The sequence below is a fragment of the Pezoporus wallicus genome, unplaced genomic scaffold (assembly GCF_028554395.1).
Source record: "Pezoporus wallicus isolate ANWC-B61680 ecotype Strahan unplaced genomic scaffold, APGP_CSIRO_Pwel_v1 scaffold_3294, whole genome shotgun sequence".
Taxonomy (NCBI): Eukaryota; Metazoa; Chordata; class Aves; order Psittaciformes; family Psittacidae; genus Pezoporus; species Pezoporus wallicus.
In genome coordinates, this window is record NW_026635478.1 from 3770899 (window position 1) to 3794061 (window position 23163).

The window sequence follows — 23163 nt, forward strand, 5'->3', positions numbered from 1 at the left end:
CCGACAGCCAATAAGGAGGCGAAGAAAACGCGGGCTTTAGGTGCTGGCTGGGAGGGGGCAACGACGAGATGGGTTAGTGGTGCGCATGTGCAGCTGCGGGGACTACAAGCTCCGTCATGCCTTGCGCTGTACAGGCACGGCAAGGCACGCTGGGAGCTGTAGTTCCCCTGGCGTTGGGCCGGGCTCTTCCTTCCCCGCCCGTGGGCGGGCGGTGTCGTGGGGTCCCCATGGCGGCGGCAGCGGAGCGGACTGACGAGCTAGTGCGGGAGTATTTGCTTTTCCGCGGCTTCACTGCCGCCCTCAAGCAGCTGGATGTGGAGATCAAAGCGGACCGGGAGAAGGGCTTTCGGGTGAGCGGCGGCCGTTTTCCCCCTGCCAGGCGCGGGTGGCCGCCGGGGAGGGCGCGGCATCCGGGCAGGCCCAGGGGAGCCCTTCGCTTACCCGCTCCCGGGGCTGGGTGCGTGGATCGGACCAGGCGGCAGTGGGGAAACTCCCGGAGTCCCCGCGCTCCCCCGCTGAAGCGGCTTGCCTCAGGGCCCCCCCCCGCCTGGGCCTGGTGGGCCGTGCAGGCGGGACCCCTCTCGTCCCGGTGGCAGGGGCCGCCGCCCGGCCTCGTCGCCGGTTTTTGTTGGCGCAGCCTCCCGGTTGAGCGGCTTCAGTCGGTTTAAGGCTCTCCTCCTGCTTGGTTCTGAAGCGGCGTTAGCACAGGGCAGCGGCGGTGGACCGTGGGCTCCATCCCCTCGCCTGCTTTCGCTGCCGGGAGTTGTCATTCCCGGCCGGCTTACCCCCGCGCTGGCCGTGTCTGCGTGGCCCGTCCTAAACTGCTGTCCACGGACCTTGTGTCTGACCTGTGAACCACCAGAGGATTCTCAGTTTCGTCCCGAGAGGAAAGGTGGAGATGTGTGTACGAGAGAGCAGTGGCAGGCGGATGTCGCTTTGCCTGGAGCTGCTCTCAGTCATGAGGCTTTTTATCCAGCGGGTTTGCAGGTCTGCTCCTTAATTTGGATATCTGAAGCACCAGCTCACTTGCTGGATGGGTGGAAACTGGCGCGGGATTTGCCACCCTCAAAAATACAGTCCGTTGTGCAAGTGTCTTGTTCTGCAGCAGCAGTTCTGGGCACTGCATGTAGTGTTCTGAATAGTCAGATTTTTCTTTTAACTAGGACTGCAACCAGTATACCTCATTATTCATAAAGTATGTTGCTTTTATTTTTAGAGCACCAGCACTTTGCTAACTTTTAGAGGTCAGCAAACATTTGATTTAGTTGCAATGATATCAAACAAAATAGGACCGCTGGGGTCACAGACTGTCATTTCCTTTATCTGTAGGAAGCTGCAGAGGCTAGATGATGTCCTAAGGTATTAAGTGATGAGGGGGAAGCAAACCACATAGTAAACAACTTTGGTAGTTGAATTTTGTATAGGGTGCAGATGTTTTTTCTGATGCCTGTCTTGGCCATCAGAAGATCACTGAACAAAAAAATTGGTTTCCACACCACCATTCTGCCTTACTCATATGCAGAGATGATTTTCAAAGAAGCATGAGGACAAAAAGAAATCTGTTGCAGACTTCTATGCCTGCCTTGTTAGTAGATGATATTACTAAAGATAAAGGTACTTGAAAGATTGCAGCACAATGGACCTTCCTCTTTCTGTTGGCTAAATAGAGCTTTTTCAGTCTAAAAGTAATAAAATTTTCCACATTGCACTTAAGTTTTCAACATTTAATCATATTATTCCTGTTTCTTCATTATCAACTGACTTCTAAAAGAAGAGGAAAGTTTTGCTTGCTTGCAAAACACCCCATCAGCTGTGTTTAACAAAATGTGATTTTTTTTTTTTTTTTTGTCAAAAATCTGTTTGGCTATGTTCTTTCAAGTTTCTTCTTTTTTCTTTTTTTTTTTTTATTTGTAAAGGTGCTCCAGAGTGGAAGAATGCTGATGCCAAATGCAGAGTGTTTCAAGGGTTAGGCAAGCAGCTAATGCATAAGTGCTGAACTGTAATATTATTTGTGTGGTTAAAGCTTCTCAGCATTAAGTTACAGAAAATCTCTTGTGCTGGAAGAGCCCTTGTGACTGCAGTTTCCCTTGTTTTGCCCTCTTTAGGTGGATAAGATAGTGGACCAGCTGCAGCAGTTTGTTCAGAGCTATGATCTGGCAGCCCTGCGGGATTACTGGAGTTATCTGGACCGACGTCTTTTCAGCCGTTTGGAAGATGTGTACAGGCCAACAGTGAACAAGCTGAAAACCAGCTTATTCCGATACTACCTTGTCCATACTGTTCAGGTACTACTTGTTTTTTAGGCTTTGTTTTAAACAAAGATCCTGATGTCTGAAATCAGAGCAATAAAATACCCTTGTGAGCCTCTGGCAGGCCTGATGGGTTAGGGGCAAGCAATTCACATGTCATACATCAGGAGTATAGTGGCGGATTTAGTGAAGACTCACATGACAACCTTGTAAGCAGGATAAAGGAAGCTCCAGCAAGAGGGTTACATGCTTAGCTGTGAGCAAGATACACTTGGACATGAAAGTAGGTCCCCCTCAGACAGGTTGGCTGTACTGCTAGCTCAGTCCTGCTCAGCCTCTGTTAATAAATTGGATACCAGGAGATACCACAAGGTTTGCAAATGCCTCCCCGTGGGGCATTGCTGTGAGAACAGAGGAGGACAGGAACAGTGCTCAAAGCAATCTTCATAAGTTAAAGAAACAGACAGGAAAAAAAGTCGCAAGCACCTGTATGTAGGTTGGAGTAGTCAATTGCTCTGATGCACAATGAGGAATGATTTAGCAGGCAGTGGTAGTGCAGGGGACTGACAGGCAGGATTCTCTGTTCCTTCCACTGTAACCTGCTGGCAGGACTCAGCTGGTCCTTCCAGGCACCACAGGCTTTACAACACCAAGAGGGTAAAAGGGGCCAGAATTAAAAAAAAATGACTACTCGCACCTCCATGGGAGCTCAGAACCAAGGTATATTTACGATTGTATTTGCTGTCACTGTCTGCTGTACCTTGTGACACTTTTGAGTTCTGTATTGACTCTCATTTATATATGGATCCTGTAATTATTCAGTCTTTGTCTAGCATTGTAGTTGGTGGAGTTTTATTTTATAAGAGAGTGGAGAAGTAGGCTTCAAATCTGTACAAGACAATTTGTTAGAGAAAATGAGTGCTTTTTTTGTTTGTTTGTTTGCTTTGAATCAAACAGAAAATAATGAGCTTAAAAGGGAGCAAAGATTATCCTATTGAAACTCCAGGAAAGTGAATGGAATATACTACACAGAGTGGGCTTTGGCAAACAGAACAGATGAATACCTGTAAGGAATTCATGTTCCATTTCTTGCCATTTAGAAGTGAAGTTTCCCCCTTGATTCCATTTTCTGACTGAAAATCTTTAATGATGGGTGTTGGTGGAGGAGTCAATCTAATGCACATTTCTGGAAATGTGCTTTTTTGTGTATTGTTTTGCCCTGTGCTTACCCGAAGGTGTGACTGTCGTGTCTGAATAATGTAGCTTGAAAAGGTTTCCATCTAATGCATCTGCTACTTTGGTCCTGTATACAAATGCTTATGTCTGACATCAGTGCACAGACTGCATTGGTTAGCTGGAAATCAGTATGATTAGTTTGATTTGCCCGTAAGCAAGACTGTGGTGACTAGAAAAAAGGTTGGATTAAGTGCATTTGCGAGCTTCTCCTACTGTGTTTGAGATTCTTCTATTCCCTGATGAATCTGTTAACTCTAACCGCTTGTTTTGTTGGGTGGTGACAGTATTTATTACTGTGTTTATAACACAGAGCAACTATTTCTAGAACCCATTTGATGGCATTAATGGAAGCATGAGCCCTGTTCTTCTTGCTGTGTTTCAGACCGGCCGCAATGACAAGGCGCAGGAGTTTTTCCTCAAGCAGGCCTCCGAGCTCCAGAACCAGGCAGAGTGGAAGGATTGGTTTGTCCTGCCCTTCCTCCCTGCTCCAGACTCCAACCCCACGTTCGCCACCTATTTCTCCCGACAGTGGGCAGATACGTTTATCGTTTCTCTGCACAACTTCCTGAGTGTCTTATTTCAGTGCATGCATATCCTTTTCTGCAACTAATAGTTAAATCTCCCTTGCCTTGGTGTTATGCTCACCATTAACAGTGGTGCCAAGAATATAGTATTACAGAACTTGCTGCTTTCAGGTTATTGTCTAGAGACAAGACTTAATAGGAAGCTGGTGTTTACCAGAGGATGTTGGAATGTTTATTGTTCAAATATCCGATGATGTTATATTCCCTGGGCATAAATAATTGTGGTTGTTGCTTGCTCTGAACTCATCCCTATGTTAATGACTAGAAATCTTGTGCGCATCTTGTTCTGAAACACTTTTTCCGCTTTGCTTGGCATAGTACAAACCAGGCATGCAGCCTTGGGTCATAGTCCACAACTGAGCTAGTAGCTCCTATTAAACCCTATCACTCGAGTGATAGCTCTCTATAATAGGGTAGTTCAGTGTTGGCAGAAATAATAGGTTTTGTCTCACACTACAGAGTTCTGACCTTGTTTGTTGGATGATTGGCAGGTTTGCGCTGCAGCTAGAGTACAGCTCATCTTGAACTGTTTCTTCAGTGTATATTAACGCTGTAATACAACCTGTTGTGTCCTTCACTTCTGGTATGTAAAAGGAAGAATCTAAAAATCCTTGCAAAGCCTGTGTGAAATAGTGTTCTGGTTTTGGCTGGGATAGAGTTAATTTTCTTCCCAGTAGCTGGTGCAGTGCTGTGTTTTGGCTTTAGTTTGGGAGCAATGCTGATAACGTACTGATGTTTTAGTTGTTGCTAAGTAGTCTTACCCTGATCAAGGACTTTTCAGAAGTCTGTCAGGCCTTGCCAGTGAGGAGGGGCACGAGAAGCTATTGAGGGAGCAGAGACAGGGTACCTGACCCAACCTAGCCACAGGGGTATTCCATACCCCAGTACATCATGCCCAGTATATAAACTGTGGGGAATTAGAAGGAAGGGGCTGATCGTGGTTTGGGGATGAGCTGGGCATTAGTCAGTGGATGGTAAGCAGTTGTATTGTGCATCACTTTTTTTCTTGGGTTTTATTCCTCTCTCTTTCCTATTATAATATTTTATTATTATATTTTATTTCAATTATTAAACTGCTCTTACCTCAACCCATAGGTTTACCTTTTTCTGATTCTCCTCCCCATCCTGCTGCAAAGGGGGTGGGGGAGTGAGCAAGCAGCTGGCTGGAGTTAAACTATGGCTAATGGTTTGGCTTGGGTAACTACACTGTTACTAGTCTAATGGCCTTGCACATACTTCCTGCTAGTAGTACGGACTCGGACTAGGCAGCTTTGCCATTTTACAGGCAAATGGCAGTATGGAGTGCTGGCTTGTAGAATTGAGCCTGGATTTTCTTTAACTTTCCTCACCAGTTCCAGTCATTTTGAACTTTGAAGCTGAATGTCTTAAGAGCAGTCTTGTACAAGAAGAAAATGAATCCTTGCGGCATAAGGTCAGAACTGAAGTCACTCTTTTAGCTGCTGACTGCATGAGGCTGTGAGTTTTGTAAAATTGGTTCCATCTGTTCAAGACAGTTGCAATTAAGGACACTTATTCCAGGAAGATTCTTCTATAAGGCATTTGTTATTTCGGCTTATCTTTCAGCTGTGTCCAGTAAACTTAGGGTTGCCTGTTTAGGGTATTACTGTCCCTTCACTGGAGGTGACTGTCCCTCTCCCTGTACTATCTGGTAGGTGGCTAGATAATGTGCAAGCTCCTTTCCTGCTACACTACAAAGACAAGACAAGGTGAAACTAGTAGCAAGTTAGGAGCATATATGGCTGACTGCATGGAAACTTGTGAATAGCATTCAGTCACTTTCAGATTTTAGCTGATGGAGCAATAGAAACTGGCAATAACTTCTGCCAAAGAGGCAGAACTGTTTCTTCTGAGTAGCCAGTTCACTGTGGTTGACATGCAGTTTAGATCAGCTAATGATAACATTGTGAATGCCTGTTTTCCAACTCAAGACCTTGCAGTAAATCATGAGAAGGGCTGACCAGTTCAGACAAAATGTTGCCCATCTCCGTGTCTTATTTTTGGCAGTATCATCAGTAGATGCTTAAAGAGACTGTATGAATATGTAATGTGTTGTTCCTTTGCCAGTGTAATTTCCTGTTAAAGAGATTTGTGAAATCTACAGTTTAAGAGCTTTATAAGCTATAGATCACATGTGGATGACAGCATATAAGTGGGAAGCCTTATTCATGCAAGGAGGACTTTTAGTTCCACTTCCTCAAACATACCAACTAAAAACTTGCTCTGTATAAATACTTCAGTAAGTTTTGTGCTTTACCTCCCGTGTTATAAAACACTATGTTGTATGTTGTGCTTCCTGTTTCAGCTGTTTTGATAGTTGATCAGGACTGTTCATTTGTCCTAAAAATGTTGAAGAGAATAATTGATTTCTAAATGGAGGCACTTTTTGTGAAAGGAAAACAAGGTTTGTTGCTGTAAACTGTATGGATTCAGTGGTTCAGGCAGATTTTGATAGGAGAATTCTGCAAAGATGGTCAGTAAATAGGGACAGCAGGATAAGGTATGTTTTGAAATTGAGCTCTTTTATTTCCTTGGTTTTTGTATTCTGTACTTTAGTCAAAGCTGCTTTTTGTGGTTTTGGGTTTTTTTGTTTGTTTGTTTTGCTTTGTTTTTGTTTTGTATGCTGACTGATATTTTGCAGACTGGATGAGTGTTCTCTGACAAATAGTAGAGGTAAAACTAGACTTCTTTTTGGAGAACTGATCAGGTCAGAAAAGGAAGAGGCTACCTATAGAATCATAGAATGGTTAGGGCTGGAAAGAGCCCTTCAGATACTGGAAGGCAGCTATGAGGTCTCCATGCAGCCTTGTCTTCTCCAGGCTGAACAGCCTCAACTTTCTCATTCTGTCTTCATATGGGAGCTGCTCCAGCAACCCTCATGACCTTCCTCTGGACTTGCTCCAGCAGCTCCATGTTCTGCTTATGTTCATAGAATTATAGAATAGTTGGGGTTGGAAAGGACCTGAAGATCATCTAGTTCCAACCCCCCTGCCATGGGCAGGGACACCTCACACTAAACCATCTCACCCAAGGCTTCGTCCAACCTGGCCTTGATGTTGAGGACATCAGAACTGCACACAGTGTTCCAAGTAGGGGTTTAAATAAAAAATGGTGTGAATGAATATTGAATTTGATGCTAGTTGAAATTAAGTAGTGATTCTGATTTCACTGTTGAAACAACACAAATACTGGAATAACAAGCTGAATTTCTGAAGCTCCTTTTTCTTGTAATTTCTTTCCTTAAATACTATGATGAAAGGAAAACGAAGAGTAACATCTGAAAAACAAATTCATGGAAATAGAAAAGCCTAAGGAACTGTTAATGTGAAAAAGAGTCACAGGCATAAAAAGATCTGTCCTGAGGTTCCTTTCTGCTGGGGGGGCGGGGGAGAAAAATAGCTCTTCCCCATAATGAGGTAAATCTCATTGTCAAGCTTGGGAAGGAGTTGGGCAGTGTGCAGAGCTGGATTTCAGGGTGACCTGATGGTGTTGGCTTCAGTACACTGCCAGCTCATCGACCCCTTAGCTGTGGGAAGATTACCTTCTAGGCTCAGTGCCCATACATCACTACTGCCAGTCACATGCATTGCCCTGGCCTTGAAATGCCTGCGCCATGTGGCTGATTAGCTTTGCTGTAGCTGGCTCTTGCTTCCCATCACCATTAATGTCCCTACAGCAGCAGTTCAAGGAGAAGAATGAAGGGTTTTAAGTCGGCCCCAGTTTCATGTGTGTAAAGTACTGACTGTTTTGACTACTTGGACTAATGTGGAGCTCAGCTAGTGAGAACAACTTTCTTCTGTCCACATCCTTGAGGGTTGTTGAAATAAAAGGAGCAAACAGCCTCGGCAAGTGGGAAGGAGGTGAATCTCAGTGACCCTCTGTTTATTTGGCTCTCTTCTCTTGTTGTAGCTGTTTGCTTTGCAGGCTGAATCCTCCCGCATGAAGAAAGAGGAAGTGGAGGTGGAACAAGCAGTCATGCATCACAAGTTGCCTGCATATGTGGCCAACATGGATCGACTAGGGGACTCTGAGCTGTGAGTGCCTGCAAGGGACAGGCTCTGCTGCTTTTAATGGGTTAGGGAGGACCCTGAAGGGTCATTTCCATGTTTCCTGCCCTGCAAGTCAATGCAGAAAGGCATCCAAGTAAAATTTCTGGTGACCTAAGTGGTTTAATGGGAGAATTCATGATGAGCATCTCTCACACCATTTGGGAGAGAGATTTTTGCCAATCAGTAAGAGCCCAAGCACACATGGAAGTGATTCTGCTCTGCTCTCATCAGCAGGGTGGTCTGGGCAGCCAGGGTACTGATAGCAGTGCAATACCCAGCTGTATTGCTCAAATAAAGTGGATTGTCTCTTGACTCTTACTTATGTTAGTGCTTGCAGAGCAGTAGGTGAGTGTCCTATGTTGTTCTGTAGCCGCTGTTACTGTATAACCCAGAGGGGTCATTATTATAGAGATGCTTTCTTACTTTTGCAAAGTCAAGGAAAAAGGAGCTTCTCTTCTGTGAGGCTCAGAATTCTTCATAGACTTGCTGCAGTTAAAGTGTGTTCTATAGCTGCATCTTCTGTATTCTGATCTGTGGAAATTAGGCAACATACACAGCGATACAGCTTGTTTAATTGTTTCTTTTTGCCCCATTATGCAGTCATGCAAAGCAGGTCTGGGAGTTTGAATTCATTGTGTTAGGGATTTATTTTTTTTCTTGCTTTAAAAAGATCTGAAAGCAGATGTATCTATCTCAGCACAAGGTATTAGTAACTGCCAGGGCTTTCACTTTCTCATGTTCTTCTTTCACTTCAGATGGGAGGGGGATTGATAAAATTGATCTGCTGACAAGGACAAATAAAAATTTTAGCAGTGACCACACACAAAGTTTTAATTTTAGTGTAAAAATTGTCTGATTAAATAGACCTAAGTGTCCGGTGAACGATTTAGATAACTGCTCTGCACTTTCTGCATGAGACAGGCTACAGAGTTTGAGATTATTCTTGTTTGTTTTGTTTAACCTCTTAAGTGGAAAACCCTGATGTTCATCTGCACACGTGGGGGAGAGCAACATGGAGGATGGGATCATTTATTCCCATATTCATATTTGCCCATTTGCATTGGAAAAACTTGTCTAAGAAGTGGCATTTTTTTTTTGTGTGCAACTTGTCTGTTAGTCTGGGGGCTAGTTCTGGTTGCTTTTTCCGTGTCTCTGCTCAACCCAAAACCCAACTTTGGTAGAAGTGTTCCTTCCTAGAACAGAGAATGGACACAGTGAAGATGATAATATTCCACTTCTCCTGCGTGCTGCTCTGCTCCAAAGGAGCTGTAGCAGGGTGAGGTCAGACAATTATGTTCTGGGAAGCAGCTGCTGCTCTTAGCGTTGTGGGCTGAGCAGGGAGGTGTGTGTAATCACAGAAATGGGCCTAAAATTTCTTGTTGTCTTTGGGTCCAGTTTTTGAGATATTGAGGGCCTGTGCTTTAGAGTTGCTGAACATGACTTGCTAAATATCTGAGGGTATTCAGTGAAACAATGAATACTGAATGCCCCTCAAAGTAGGGCTGTGTTACACTTTGAATTGGGAATCACAGCTGAATAGGTTCTTTGGAAATCTGGATTCCCCTGCCTTTCCTTTGAGATCTTTCTAAACTCACCAGATGGAGTGGAAGGAATTTGAGGTGCCCCTTTGAGCCTGCAATCTGAATGGCATCTCTGAGAAGTGAGCTTTGGTTACAGTAATTCTAATGTTCTGCTCCAGGAACCAAGAGGGTGTTTTAAAACAGTGTTTTAATGCATAGTGGTCCATCAGCTTGGAAAGGAACATCACTGCTCCAGTGGGTCAAACAGCTGGCACTTGTTGGGTGGTCTTTGAGGTTGTCTGGCTACACTTTCATATTCTGTTTGGTGTTTTTGTTTGGCTTGTGTTTTATTTATCTTTATTTTTTATTAGCGATATGACCTGCAGTCAGAGGGGTACTGCACATTCTCTCCAGTCCCGGGGAGGCTTTCTGTCCTCTTTTCTTTCCCAAAGTAAAAAGAGCCCTTCCAGACCAGCCCATCCAAGTGGGGCTTCTCCAACACAGACCAGCAGTATGCTGCTAGGAAAGAAAGAATCAACAAACCATCAGGTAATTCTCAACTGGGTTTGTTGAAAGGTGCTCAGTGTCCAAGGTGGTAACTTGCAGCACAGCACTGTTGCAAGCTTTTGTGTGCACCTGAAAAAAAGAAATATACTTTCCTTCCTTGGAACCCTTGGTGGGTTTGAATGCAGCACAAACACAGCTGCTGTTGTCTGGGAGGCTTCTGGAGCCCTTGCAGATGCTTGGTTTCTTTGTCTCCCCTTTTGCTCTTTGCTTTGCAGCCTAGCAGAAGTGTAACTTGGCCAAATTGTTCCTCTGCCTTCCAGAGTGCCAAAGGAAAAGAAGGAGCACTGAGCTCTAAGGACGGGAAGAGCCATTTCAGTGGCTTAGCAGGTGAATCGAGTTCCCTGCAGCAGCGGCAGAAGCGTTTGCAAGAGCATGGGAAGGAAAGGAAGGAACTTCTGTCAAAAGGAACCTTCCAGGTACTGGGTAACACTGTAAGGTTGGGAGGCAGAGGGCTGGTATTTCTGTAATTTGTTGTGCTAATTGGTAAAACAAGCACAAGTGTTCCCATTCAGCTTCTGAATTGCTACTCAGATCTAGCTGTATCACAGGTTAATCTGTAGTTAATCAACTCCTTCTGCATTCGGTTTACTTCTGTGTCCCTGGAAGGGAATCGGCATTGACATTTCAGATGGAAGAAGAGTTGTCTTTTCCCATGATACTTTCAACAGGCTGGTCCTAGGGAGGGTATATTTCATCTACCTGAATGGTCATGTTCAAATATCTTGTTATAATCCCCATTCCATTAACCAAGCAGTGGACTTGGCTCACCCATCCTGCCCAAGTGAGTTCTCTCCCAGTTTGTGCAGGCTCTGCGTAGGACAGATAAAAATTGATAGAAAGTTTTCCTGGGTAGGAGTAAAAATACTGTCAGCAGCAAAGTTTGCTTTTCTGAGGTTTTTGCATTGTATGTTGCAGTTTTGCCTGGGGGTGTGTGCCCTGCTTTCTAATCAAATAAAATAAAAAACTGTGTCTTGGAATTTAATAATGAAACAATAAAACCGTGTCTTGGATTTTAACCACTGAAGGTCAAAAGACTACTACCATTCACATGTGTATTTTCTGGCTTTCAGAAGCCATGTGGTCAAAGGATACAGAGCACAGGAGGAATGATGGCAACATCTTAGTCATGTTTACTTTGGCTGTATGAGACACCGTGCCTTGGGGGAGAGCCGGTGATGAAGGACTGTTGCTTATTGTCCATATGTGTGGCTTTTCTATGGTGGGGGAGGGAGTGGTGCTTTAGAGAGGAGATGTTACTTCACCACTAAGCGTTCAAAGTTACGAGAGAACCTTTCAATTAATGTCTCATCTAAAACATTTTAATTAAACAGTGGCTGGAAAATTGCATATCCTGGTTTCCCAATAAGTATTCGTTGACTTTCCTATTTTTGTGATGATCCAGCTTAAGACAGTGTTTTCGTGGCTTTGTAAAAGCTGCTTCTGGTGCTCTTGGGGAAGCTGATCCTGTTTGTGCTCAACACGTGAGCAGAAAGGAAACTGAGAGGCAGCACAGTTTCTTTCACATGAGTCTCATTCACTGGTTATCTTCTCACATTAACTAACACAGAGAGGGGCATTCTTGGATTTATTTCCCATTTTTTTTCTAGCTTTGTGACTTTGCTTGATTTGATTATTCAGTGTGTGACCTTGAATCATGTTGCTCAAGATGTGAAGCTACTGTAAATAAGGCTGTATTAGGGATCAGGGATTCAAAACCGTCAATACTAACACCATTTTGGGGCACTTCATCTTCAGAAGATGGTTTAGCAGAGGAGTGCTTACGGATGTCTTACTGGCTTATGTGCTGTATCTGTTTCTTGGTCAGCTTCTGGTAGTAAGGGAAGATAAAGCTGCTTTCAAACACTGTACTGCAGTACAGATCTTGTCTCGTTCATATACCTTCACTTTCCAAAATTCCTTTTATGCTGTCTGCCCTATCAAATTGGGGTTTAAGCTTTTGGCCTTGAGTCTACCAATGTCCTCAGTCAGTTGGCTGCAGCTGTTGCCTCATTGTGCACAAATTCAGTCTCTGGCAGATGAGGATAATCCATCCACTGGGGCTTACCATCCATCAAGAGATTTTGTGCAGATTACTGAACTGCAAATTATACCAACCTAACTTACACTGCTGAGTGCAATCGTTCCTAGAAATATGTCTATTTCCTTGTAAATCTGTCCCCTGATGGCATCAAAATGGGCCTCTGGTACCAGCTGATGTACGCCAAAGCGATGTTGTGGTTGGTTTTAAAGTGTATGGCTGGGAACATGGAGGGGGATATAAGGGACTCTACAACCAAGGAAGCCATATTAAATGGTGCAGTTGTGCAACACACCATCATTGTGCTCAGAAAGGTCCCTGGCAGAACGTGTGTTGAGCTGAGAGCGCTTCTTTTCCAGTGTAGCTTCTTGTTTTTTTTTTTTCTCCCAGCAGGCTGGGGTGGCTGAAGAGCTTGATCTGGAGGTGCTGCTGCTTCCTTGTATTTCACACAGGATTTCTTCCTTCAGGGCCAAAGTGCTGAGAAGAAAACAGATATTAGCACAGCTGAGATGGAGCCATGCTCAGAGCTGCATGCAGAGCAAACAGAGACTTCAGCCAAAATGCCTGCCAGCAATGCAGAGGCTGTGGGTGTCCGGCAGGAGCAGCCTTTCATCGTTCTGAGCCAGGAGGAGTATGGGGAGCACCATTCATCCATCATGTACTGCAGGTAATGGACTGGCAGAAGAAGCCTCTCGTAGAAGGCTTTGTAGAGGCCGTCCAGCCCCTTTTCCCAGCCTCTGTTCTGTCCAGCACATTGTGTGTGTACCCTTGGTTGTAGGGCAGTAAAGTTGGCGTGAATGATAATAGCCTGTAGGTTGTGCAGTGAGAATGGACAGAGATTTTTGTGACTGGGAGATGCCAGCCAGGAAGAAACTCCCTAGTAAAGCAAGGTGATACTGCTTAAGGGCATTATACTTTACATGTGGAGCTTGGTGCTCTTCATTGTGGAAGGGGCAGGAAGTGGTGCAAGGAAGTTCTGATTCCTGCAGAAGGAATTGGTGTGTGGCCAGGAGAGGAAGGATTACTGGGGCATATATTCACATCTAAGAACTTCAGGGAGAGAAAAAAATCCAATCAGTTTCCTTCTGCCCATAGGGTTGATTGTTCTGGACGGCGAGTGGCCAGCTTGGATGTGGACGGGGTCATCAAAGTGTGGTCTTTTAACCCCATAATGCAAACTAAAGCTTCATCCATTTCCAAATCTCCATTGCTGTCTCTGGAATGGGCAACCAAGCGTGATCGGCTGGTGAGTAGTTTGTGTGTAGAGGCTTGAGAAACATGTCAGATGATTTAGGGCTGTGTTGCTGCCCATTAACTTCTACATAGTTGCATTGTGGAAAAGCTCAGGGCAACAGCTAGTTTCCACTTAGTGGGACATGGGGAGCTGAAGTCTAAGAAAACTAGAGTGAGGAGTGTACCCTGTGTATTGAGCAAGGAATTCACTGGTTGCCTCTGAGACAGAAGTTCTGAAGATGCAGTGTGAGTACAGTGGCAGATTAAAAGCAGCTCCTTTAAGAGAAGTGCCTCTCTTCAGGCAGAGGAGGCAGCCACTTGGCAGGTAGAGACAACCTGGTGCAATAGCCCATGGGAACCCTGCAGCAGGGATCTGTGGGGCTTTATTCACTCACACCCTGGGCGAAAAGCAGAGTAGGGGGGAGCATGGGTGTGGTATGCAGGTGTGAAAAGGGCTTTGTGGCTAGTTTTATACTGGTGCCTTATGAATTGGGGGTTGCTGTGTGCATAAGGAGCTCAGGGCTTGTTTAAATATCATGACAGTTTAAATGTTTCCCTATAGCGCTTTATTTTTTCTGATTCTCTTAGTGGAGAGAGTACAGGCCACCAGATCAGGGTGAGGAAGTTGACAAGGCTTTCTACAGGCAGCTGAGAGCGGCCTCACAGTCACAGGCCATGGTCGTCGTGGGGGATTTTAACTTCCCTGATGTTTGCTTGAAGGACCACTCGGCAACCCAGCCACAGTCCAGGAGGTTCCTCCAGTGTATGGATGATAACTTCCTCATGCAAATGGTGGATGAGCCAACCAGGAGAGGAGCGCTGCTGGATCTCATCCTCACTAACAAGGAGGGTCTGGTCAAAGCAGTAAGGGTTGAGGGCTGCCTTGGTTTCAGCGACCACGAGATGGTGGAGTTCAGGATCTTGTGTGGCAGGACCAGTAGAATAGCAAGTAGAATTGCAACCCTGGACTTTAGCAGGGCAAACTTTGGCCTTTTCAAGCAATTGCTAGGGGAAATCCCATGGGCAAGGCTGCTTGAAGGTAAAGGGGCCCAAGATAGTTGGTTGGCATTCAAGGATTGCTTTTTCCGAGCTCAAGATCAGAGCATCCCCACATGTAGGAAGTCAAGGAAGAGGGCCAGGAGACCTGCCCTGGGAATTGCTGGGTATGCTCAAGTGGAAGAGGAGAGTTTACAGGTCATGGAAGGAGGGGCTGGCCACTTGGGAGGAATATAAGGCTGCTGCTAGAGGATGTAGGAAGGCAGCTAGGAGGACTAAGGCATCCTTAGAATTAAACCTGGCGAGAAGGGTCAAGGACAGCAAAAAGAGCTTTTTCAAATACATGGCAGATTAACACCAGAGGCAATGTAGGCCCACTGATGAACGGGATGGGTGCCCTGGTGACAGAAGATACAGAGATGGCAGAGTTACTGAATGCCTTCTTTGTCTCTGTCTACTCTGCCGGAGGCAGTCCTGAAGAGCCCTGTACCCCTGAGACCTCAGATGAAGTCAGATCAACAGAGCGGTTTGCCTTAGTCGATGAGGAATGGGTTAGAGACCAGTTGAGCAATCTGGACATCCATAAATCCATGGGTCCAGATGGGATGCACCCGCGGGTGCTGAGGGAACTGGCGGAAGTCATTGCTAGACCACTCTCCATCATCTTTACCAAGTCTTGGGAAACGGGAGAGGTGCCTGAGGACTGGAGGAAAGCAAATGTCACTCCAGTCTTCAGAAAGGGCAAGAAGGAGGACCCGGGTAACTATAGACCGGTCAGCCTCACCTCCGTCCCTGGGAAAGTGATGGAACACCTTATCCTTGGTGCCACCTTAAGGCATATCAAGGATAAGAGGGTTATGAGGGGCAGTCAACATGGCTTCACCAAGGGGAAATCATGCTTGACCAATCTCTTAGCCTTTTATGAGGAAATAACATGGTGGAGGGATGATGGCAGAGCGGTGGATGTGGTCTGCCTTGACTTCAGCAAAGCATTTGACACAGTCTCCCACAGCATCCTCACAGCTAAATTGAGGAAGTGTGGTCTGGATGATCAGGTAGTGAGGTGGACTGTGAATTGGCTGAAGGAGAGAAGCCAGAGAGTTGTAGTCTATGGGGCGGAGTCTAGTTGAAGGCCCGTAACTAGTGGAGTGCCTCAAAGGTCAGTACTGGGACCAGTATTATGTAATATATTCATCAACGATTTAGATGAGGGAATTGAGTGTACTATCAGCAAGTTTGCTGATGACACTAAGCTGGGAGGAGTGGCTGACACGCCAGAAGGCTGTGCTGCCATCCAGCGACACCTGGACAGTCTGGAAAGTTGGGCAGGGAGTAACTTGATGAAATATAACAAGGGAAAGTGTGGAGTCCTGCATCTGGGCAGGAACAACCCCAGGTTCCAGTATAGGTTGGGGAACGACCTGTTAGAGAGCAGTGTAGGGGAGAGGGACCTGGGGGTCCTAGTGGACGACAGGATGACCATGAGCCAACACTGTGCCCTTGTGGCCAAGAAGGCCAAAGGCATCCTGGGGTGTATTAGAAGGGGGGTGATTAGTAGGTCGAGAGAGGTCCTCCTTCCCGTCTACTCTGCCCTGGTGAGACCGCATCTGGAATATTGTGTCCAGTTCTGGGCCCCTCAGTTCAAGGACAGGGAGCTGCTGGAGAGAGTCCAGCGCAGGGCAACAAAGATGATTAAGGGAGTGGAGCATCTCCCTTATGAGGAAAGACTGAGGGAGCTGGGTCTCCACAGTTTAGAGAAGAGGAGACTGAGGGGTGACCTTATAAGTGTCTATAAATATATAAAGGGGGAGTGTCACGAGGATGGAGCCAGGCTCTACTCAGTGGCAAACAATGATAGGACAAGGGGTAATGGGTACAAACTGGAACACAAGAGGTTCCACTTAAACTTGAGAAGAAACTTCTTCTCAGTGAGGGTGACAGAACACTGGAACAGGCTGCCCAGGGAGGTTGTGGAGTCTCCTTCCCTGGAGACATTCAAAACTCGCCTGGACACATTCACACATTCCTGTGTAACCTTATCTAGGTGTTCCTGCTCCAGCAGGGGGATTGGACTAGATGATCTTTTGAGGTCCCTTCCAATCTCTAGCATACTGTGTACTGTGTGTATAGAGGAGCCTTAAATTATATGCATTCTTCTGAGTCCTGGAGCTGTTGCTAGTGTTTCATGAGCTCCCTTGGTGAAGAGACTGGGCTGTGTGCGAAGGCAGGCCTGCAACCAGGGGAATATTGCATACATTCTGGCACTGACAATGTGTTGCTACTAAACCCCATAATGCCACCTGTGAAGAGCTGGTGCTATAGCTTGTCTTTCTGAGGAAGTTGTCCATGCAGTTGGTTTGATGTTTGTTCTGCTTTGTGGAGTTTATTTCCTGCTTGCCAATAGATTTTTTTTTTTTTAATTTATGGGGATTTTGCAGCAAACCAGGCTCTCAATTAAGAAGGATCTGGCTTGTTTAGTTTCCTATGGTAATGCATCCCTCCACGGTTTTACTTTTGATTTAAATTGTAGCACCACTTGTAAAGCATGTGTGAGCCCTTCTGGATGACTTAATTCTCTGCTCTATGAAAGGATGTGGCTTCTGCTAGTTTCCTCTTAAACTTAAGTTGTTAATTCTGTGTTACTCTTTCCTTGCTCCCCTAGATATTGAGACTCCATGTAAGTCTGGCATCCTATAATGTTGAGCCATAGTCTAGAAAGTAGCTTTTAGTCCACCTTTTTGTCTATTGGATCTTTTTCTTGCTGGAAAACAGTGCTTTTACTTTGACTTCTGTGGCTTTGAGGTAGTCTTACTCAGCATGATATGCAGAGGAAGACAGGATGTGCCCTAATGGGGGGGCACAGGAGTGATGTTTAATCTGAGTGCACAAACAGGAAAAAAAAAGTGATGTTGATTGTTGGACAGTGTCATTGTACTGTTCACTCACATTCCTTTCATCTCCTCCTTGCTGGTTTCAAGCTATTGCTTGGCAGCGGGGTTGGGACGGTTCGTCTTTATGACACAGAAGCAAAGAAGAATCTCTGTGAAATCAGCATTGATGAAGACATGCCCAGGTAACTCTGGAATACTGGTTTTTGTATATAAATATTGCTGGTTTTGACTGTGAAAGGGTAGGTGAAGTCTCAATGTTCCCACTGCTTTCCTGCAACTGGAGGACTGTAACCTTTGTCCAGAGGGCAGTCCCTGTCTTGAGCAACGTAAAACTGTTTAGTTAAATGGGAAATGTGCAAAATCAGTCTAAGCATTTGAATTCTGCCCTCCTGTACAATGCACCCTGTCTGGGAGAGCTTGTAGTTGAGTGTTGTGCTTGAGGCAGCTGCTGAAAAGGCAATTCAGACTGTTTGCTATGTTTCAGGATCCTCTCGCTTGCCTGCAGCCCAAGTGGTGCCTCGTTTGTGTGTTCTGCAGCAGCCCAGAGCCCCATCTCCCACATGGACTTCTCAGCAGTCAGCTCTGGGGGCAAAAGCATGAACCAAGTTCCTGGGAAGCTGCTACTGTGGGACACTAAAACGATGAAGCAGCAGGTACTTGCTTTCTTGTCTCAGACTGCTTGCTTAGAAATGAGCGTCTTCTGTTTCAGTGTGTAGGAGCTCTCTTTCTAAATTATGCTGACTTTCCTTTAAATCCTCTTCTTTTAGCCCCCTTCCTGCTTTCCCCTCTGTCACATGCAGGAGAAAAATGAATTGCGTGAGCAGCTTTGGGGTTTAGGTAGAGGTTTTTGTTTTCTTGGTATGTTGTGTGGTGGGGGGGGGGGGGGTATTTTTGTTGTTGTTTTTGTGTTTGTATTTTTGGTTTTGTTTTTTTTTTTTCGGGGGGGGGGGGGTTTGCTTTGTGCTTTTTTTTTTTTTTTTGTGGACTATGCTGCCTGCGTAGTTTATGACTGAAAATGTTCCAAGTGGAGTGAATGATTCTTCACTTCTGCTCAGATTTTCTCCAGTTGAGCTATAGTGAAGGGTTTCCCTTGCTATTTCCACTGCCCTCCCTGCTTTTGAGTGAAGTGCTTCGTTCAGAGGTTTCATCTTGTGTTATCTTCTCCATTGTTTCAATTTAAATGGGTCAGATTCTGGCAGGAAATCCTCATTCCATTCCTCACCTTTTCTCTTAAGAAATGCTGTCCCTGATGTGTAGGAGAAAGCAACATACTCAGGCTAATGCCTGCCAGAAGCTGGGTTTGCAGCCTTGAGACCATGGCCAAGAAAGCTGTGGCTTGGCTGACGTGAATTGTTGGGTTAGTGTCACAGTAAAATGCAGCTGCCAGCCTTAAAGCCTATAATTATGAGAGGTAAAAGGTTCCAAACTGGAGGAGTTCTTGCTGCTAGATATAGTCTTCCTTCCTCCCCTGGAGATCAGCTCCTCAGCACCCCAGAGCTCTGTTTCTCAGCATTAATGCAGACTTTCCCTTCCAGCTGCAGTTCTCTCTGGAGCCTGAGCCCATTGCTATTAACTGCACAGCTTTCAACCACAATGGCAACCTGCTGGTCACCGGTGCTGCAGATGGGATTGTTCGTCTTTTTGGTATGGTGGAAAAGGCCCTGGGGGGGGTGTTGGCTGACATGCAGCTGAACGTGAGCCAGCTTGTGTCCAGGAGGCCAAGAAGGCCAGTGGCATCCTGGCCTGTGTCAGCAATGGTGTGGCCAGCAGGGCCAGGGCAGTGAGCATCCCCCTGTACTCAGCACTGGTGAGGTCACACCTCGAATGATGTGTTCAGTTCTGGGACTCTCAGTGCAAAAGAGATGTTGAGTTGCTGGAGCAGGTCCAGAGAGTGGCAGCAAAGCTGGTGAAGGGCCTGGAGCACAAGTGTGATGAGGAATGGCTGAGGTAACTGGGGTTGTTTTGTCTGGAGAAGAGAAGGCTCGGGGGGATCTTACCACTCTCTACAGCTACCTGAAAGGAGGACGTAGTGAGGTGGGGGTTGCTCTTTGCTCCCAAGTAACAAGTAATAGGGGAAGAGGAAAAACTGTGCCAAAGGAGGTTTAGATTGGATATTAAGAAAAATTTCTTCACCAGAAGGGTCATCGAGCATTGGAACAGGCTGCCCAGGGAACTGGTGGAGTTGCCACCCCTGGAGGTATTTAAAGGATGTGTAGATGTGGTTAGGGATGTGTTTTAGTGTTAGACTTGGCAGTCCTGGGGTAACAGCTGGATTTGGTGATCTTTAAAGGTCACTTCTAACCTAGATGACGCTGTGAAATTGGGCAGTGAGGTGGCCCCTTGGTGTCCCTAGCTGGCTACCCCTAGCACCCTTCTTCTGCCAGCAGGGAGGCAGTTGTGGGACACGCTTGAACACCAAGGTGGAAGCTATTTTCTCCCCGCAATAGCTCTCAGGAGGGAATTGTATTAAACCTTTTTCCGGGCAATACTGGCTGGCGACCTCGGTAGTGCTGCTGGATCTGTTGTTTCCCTCCTGCTGAGGAGGAGAGTTGACTTGCCCTGGAGCCCTGTGGTCTTGGGTGTGCCATGTAGCAGTACCACTGCCAGAGGCTGAGTCTTGAGGAAAGGAATTAATGTGTAACCTTCTAGTTGAAGGCACGGGTTTCCGATCTGTCCTTCCCTGAGCAATTTCTGTTTCTCAGGTTTTGTCCTCTTCAGCCTGTCCTTGCAGTAAAGGCAGTTTGGGCCTGCCTCTCCTATGAATGCGAACAAGGGATCTGCTTTTGGCCTGGTTGCTGAGCTGGAGGCTGCAGGCCTGTGTCTAGGAGGACAGAGCTGGCAGCAGCTGTGAGGGTGGAGAAAGGGGGGAGAAGAATAAAGGTGTCAGTGGGGCGTAGATGCAGAATGCCTGCAGTTGACAGTGAGCAGTCCTGTAAAGTTAGGGGAAGAGGTGCCTAATTACAGGCAATGATTTTTTTTGTGATCAGTGTGAAAGCCACATGCAGGAGGATAAGCACAGGGTGCTAGGATTGTCTCTTGAGCTCCCACAGACTGGTTTAGAGGGCTGGGGCAGAGACCTTATGAACGTAAAGGACTTCTCTTCAGCTCAGTTCTGTGCGAGTATGAGTTGTGTTCAGTTCTGGCTCTCCCCTCAGATATGCAGCAGCATGAGTGCGCCATGAGCTGGAAGGCACATGATGGGGAAGTCTACTCTGTTGAGTTCAGCTGTGATGAGAACACAGTCTACAGCATAGGCGAGGATGGCAAGGTAGGCTCTGGGTGACCTTCTACTGCTCAGCTGAGTGAGATACTTTCTGGAGTCTTCTCTATGTGGTGGGGATAGCAGTAAAAATAGCCTCAGAATCTGGGGGTCTGCGGGCTGCTGACTGTAATTTCAGTGTGGAGCACCATCCTGCTCTGTGCAATTTCTGTAGAGAGAGTGGCTGGAAAGTATATTAAAAGCTGGAGCTGCCTCAGACCTTGTCTGCAGATCCTCCTATTGGTAACATCCGCTTCCTGGGGAATCCATGTGAAGATGACCTTTCTGTGCCCCTGACATCACCACATTACAGATCTGGGGATTCACCAAGGAGCAGGTCTTTGACCACTTTGTATAGATTTCCTTGTCAGCAGCTCCCTTATAGTTGCTTATAATAAAAGGCTTCAATTTCTGCAGTTCCACAGTCTTGAGCTGTAGAGATGTAGCTCAGGGAGGGATCCACCTGCCTGAAGGTGGGGCTGGTGAGAGTTAAGTGAATTCCCACCAGGGTACTGCATGCAATGTGGAAGGACGCATAGGCAGCAGTACTAGTGGAAGGTAGAGCCTATGCTTGCCTGGATAGTAGGCAGTCTGCAGCCTTTGCGGCTTGCGTTTTATAGTCACTTAGATACGCATGTCAAAATGCCATATTCTGTTTGTGAGGAATAGCCAGTTGGCTTAAAAGAGGAATGGCCCCTCTGCTTTCATCCCAGTCAGTGTAACTATGGGCTTTTGTAATCCCTTTTTGTCATTCTAGTTTATTCAGTGGAATATTCACAGAAGTGGCTTGAAGGTGTCTGAGTACCATCTTCCCACCGAAGCTACGGGTCCTTTTGTTCTGTCTGGGTACAGTGGCTACAAGCAAGTCCAGTTCCCACGAGGAAGGCTTTTTGCTTTTGACTCTGAAGGCAACTATATGTTGACGTGTTCCTCTACTGGGGGAGTAATTTTTAAAGTAAGTCTGAGAAGTGGTGGGGAATGCTCTTACGCATCCGTACAAGCTCTTGTTACAAGGCTGCAACACCAGCAACTAGAGGCTCTTGAGCAGCATGTACCCATCCCTGCTCTGTGAAAGCTGCTGCTCAGTTTGATATGGTGTTTAGCAAGTGTTTGAACCCCCTGTATGTTTAGCTTTCTGTATGTAGGCAGAGTATGGATGCTGCATGTTCTTCAACTTAGCTGCAGCAGTTTTCCTTAGTGCCCAGGTGCCTAGGATGAAGTTTTGTGTTTTTTTTTTTTAATGTACTGACACTTGCCAGTTCATTGCAAAATTTGTGATTGTTGGCTGATGCTGATCTTTAATCTGCCTTGTGTGCTTGCTGCTACTATGTTAGTCCCAGCCTGATTATCTGCTCTTAGTGTACACTGAAATTAAGGGTAAGGCTGAATGGTTCCAAGTACCCAAATTTCTGTGTCACCACAACAGGTGGTTACTGATTGCAGTCCCCTTGTCTGATTCTTTAGTCATTACAGGTGAGTATAAGCCATTGCAAGGCAAATTAGAATTTTTACTTTGCATCTGGGGCATTCAGAGCACCCACACTAATGTGAGTTATAGCTTAGGCCTATGTGCTCCTCATCAGTTTGTGCTCTTAGACTGCCTTGCTCAATTCCTGCAGCTCAGCCAATGTCAGAAGCTGAGAACACATGCTTCTGTCATGAGACTGGAAATCTAATTCTGCGTGTGTGCTGCATACTCTCAATTTCTCTCTGATTTTTGGCTTAATTATGTATGCTGATAAGGATATGGAGTCTGTAGCACGCTTTGGCTTCTCCTGTTGGTGCACTGCCCCAGCTGAAGAAGCTTGCCTCCTTAAAATCGTATGTTTTCCTTCTTTTAGTTAAATGGTGAGGAAAAGGTTCTGGAGAGCTGCCTTTCCCTGGGAGGACACAGAGCTCCCGTTGTCACAGTGGATTGGAGCACGGCCATGGACTGTGGGACCTGCCTCACTGCCTCTATGGATGGGAAGATTAAATTAACAACCTTACTGGCTCAAAAGTCTTAACTTGGATAGTGATGAAGGGAAAGAGCAACAGCCTTGACAGAAACAGTGTTAACTCCACAGGAACAAACTGCATGGGAGAGAGAAGGCAACACAGTCCCTCTTCTCATTGTAGCTTTTGTCTCGACAAACATTAAATACATTTGCCAAACCACTGTGCAACAGAGTGCTGATATGGGACCAAATCAGTGGCAGCACTGAAAAACAGAGCCTCCGCTGACCCATTATAGCAGCTGCGATCCCTCTGTTGGGGAATCTCGAGTAGCACGTCGCTAGAAGGCTTGGTGTCTGCAACGGTTGCTGCCATCTTTGTGCCTGGCAATGCTGGATACAGTCTGCAGTTGTTTTGTCTCTTGCCAGACACAGTTACAGTTAAGAGGAGGTCAGACTCAGGCAAAAGGTTTGTGAAGAAGGCAGGAGGTCTGTCCAAATAAGACTGGGCCTGCATGAACGTATGTATCGGTATGAGATGTCTGGATCAGCGGAGACATCTGTATGTTAAAAACACAGCGTCATGGAG

The 23163-nt window shown here is 46.1% G+C and overlaps 1 protein-coding gene across 3 annotated transcripts; it reads left to right on the plus strand.

The window, feature by feature from the left end:
- Positions 1-195: 195 nt before the first annotated feature.
- Positions 196-23094, plus strand: WDR91 (WD repeat domain 91). Of its 3 annotated transcripts, XM_057425748.1 has the most exons (15): positions 196-350; positions 2106-2285; positions 3868-4074; positions 5418-5501; positions 7997-8121; positions 10028-10205; positions 10484-10639; positions 12729-12928; positions 13357-13507; positions 17469-17563; positions 17866-18034; positions 18917-19025; positions 20537-20649; positions 21398-21595; positions 22482-23094. In XM_057425748.1, the coding sequence occupies exons 1-15, from the start codon at positions 228-230 to the stop codon at positions 22644-22646; spliced, it is 2253 nt and encodes a 750-aa protein (XP_057281731.1). In that variant the 5' UTR covers positions 196-227; the 3' UTR covers positions 22647-23094. The 3 variants fall into 3 exon arrangements, with proteins under 3 accessions (XP_057281731.1, XP_057281739.1, XP_057281748.1); XM_057425756.1 differs by lacking the exons at positions 3868-4074; positions 5418-5501; XM_057425765.1 differs by lacking the exons at positions 196-350; positions 2106-2285; positions 3868-4074; positions 5418-5501 and adding an exon at positions 5524-5545.
- The last annotated feature ends 69 nt before the right edge of the window (positions 23095-23163 follow it).

Excerpts from the sequence above, each read along its gene's own strand:
- WDR91 (XM_057425748.1), top strand. The coding sequence starts at position 228 with ATGGCGGCGGCAGCGGAGCGGACTGACGAGCTAGTGCGGGAGTATTTG. Across the intron at positions 8,122-10,027 it reads CGACTAGGGGACTCTGAGCT|CGATATGACCTGCAGTCAGA; the intron begins GTGAGTGCCTGC and ends ATTTTTTATTAG. Across the intron at positions 17,564-17,865 it reads ATTGATGAAGACATGCCCAG|GATCCTCTCGCTTGCCTGCA; the intron begins GTAACTCTGGAA and ends GCTATGTTTCAG.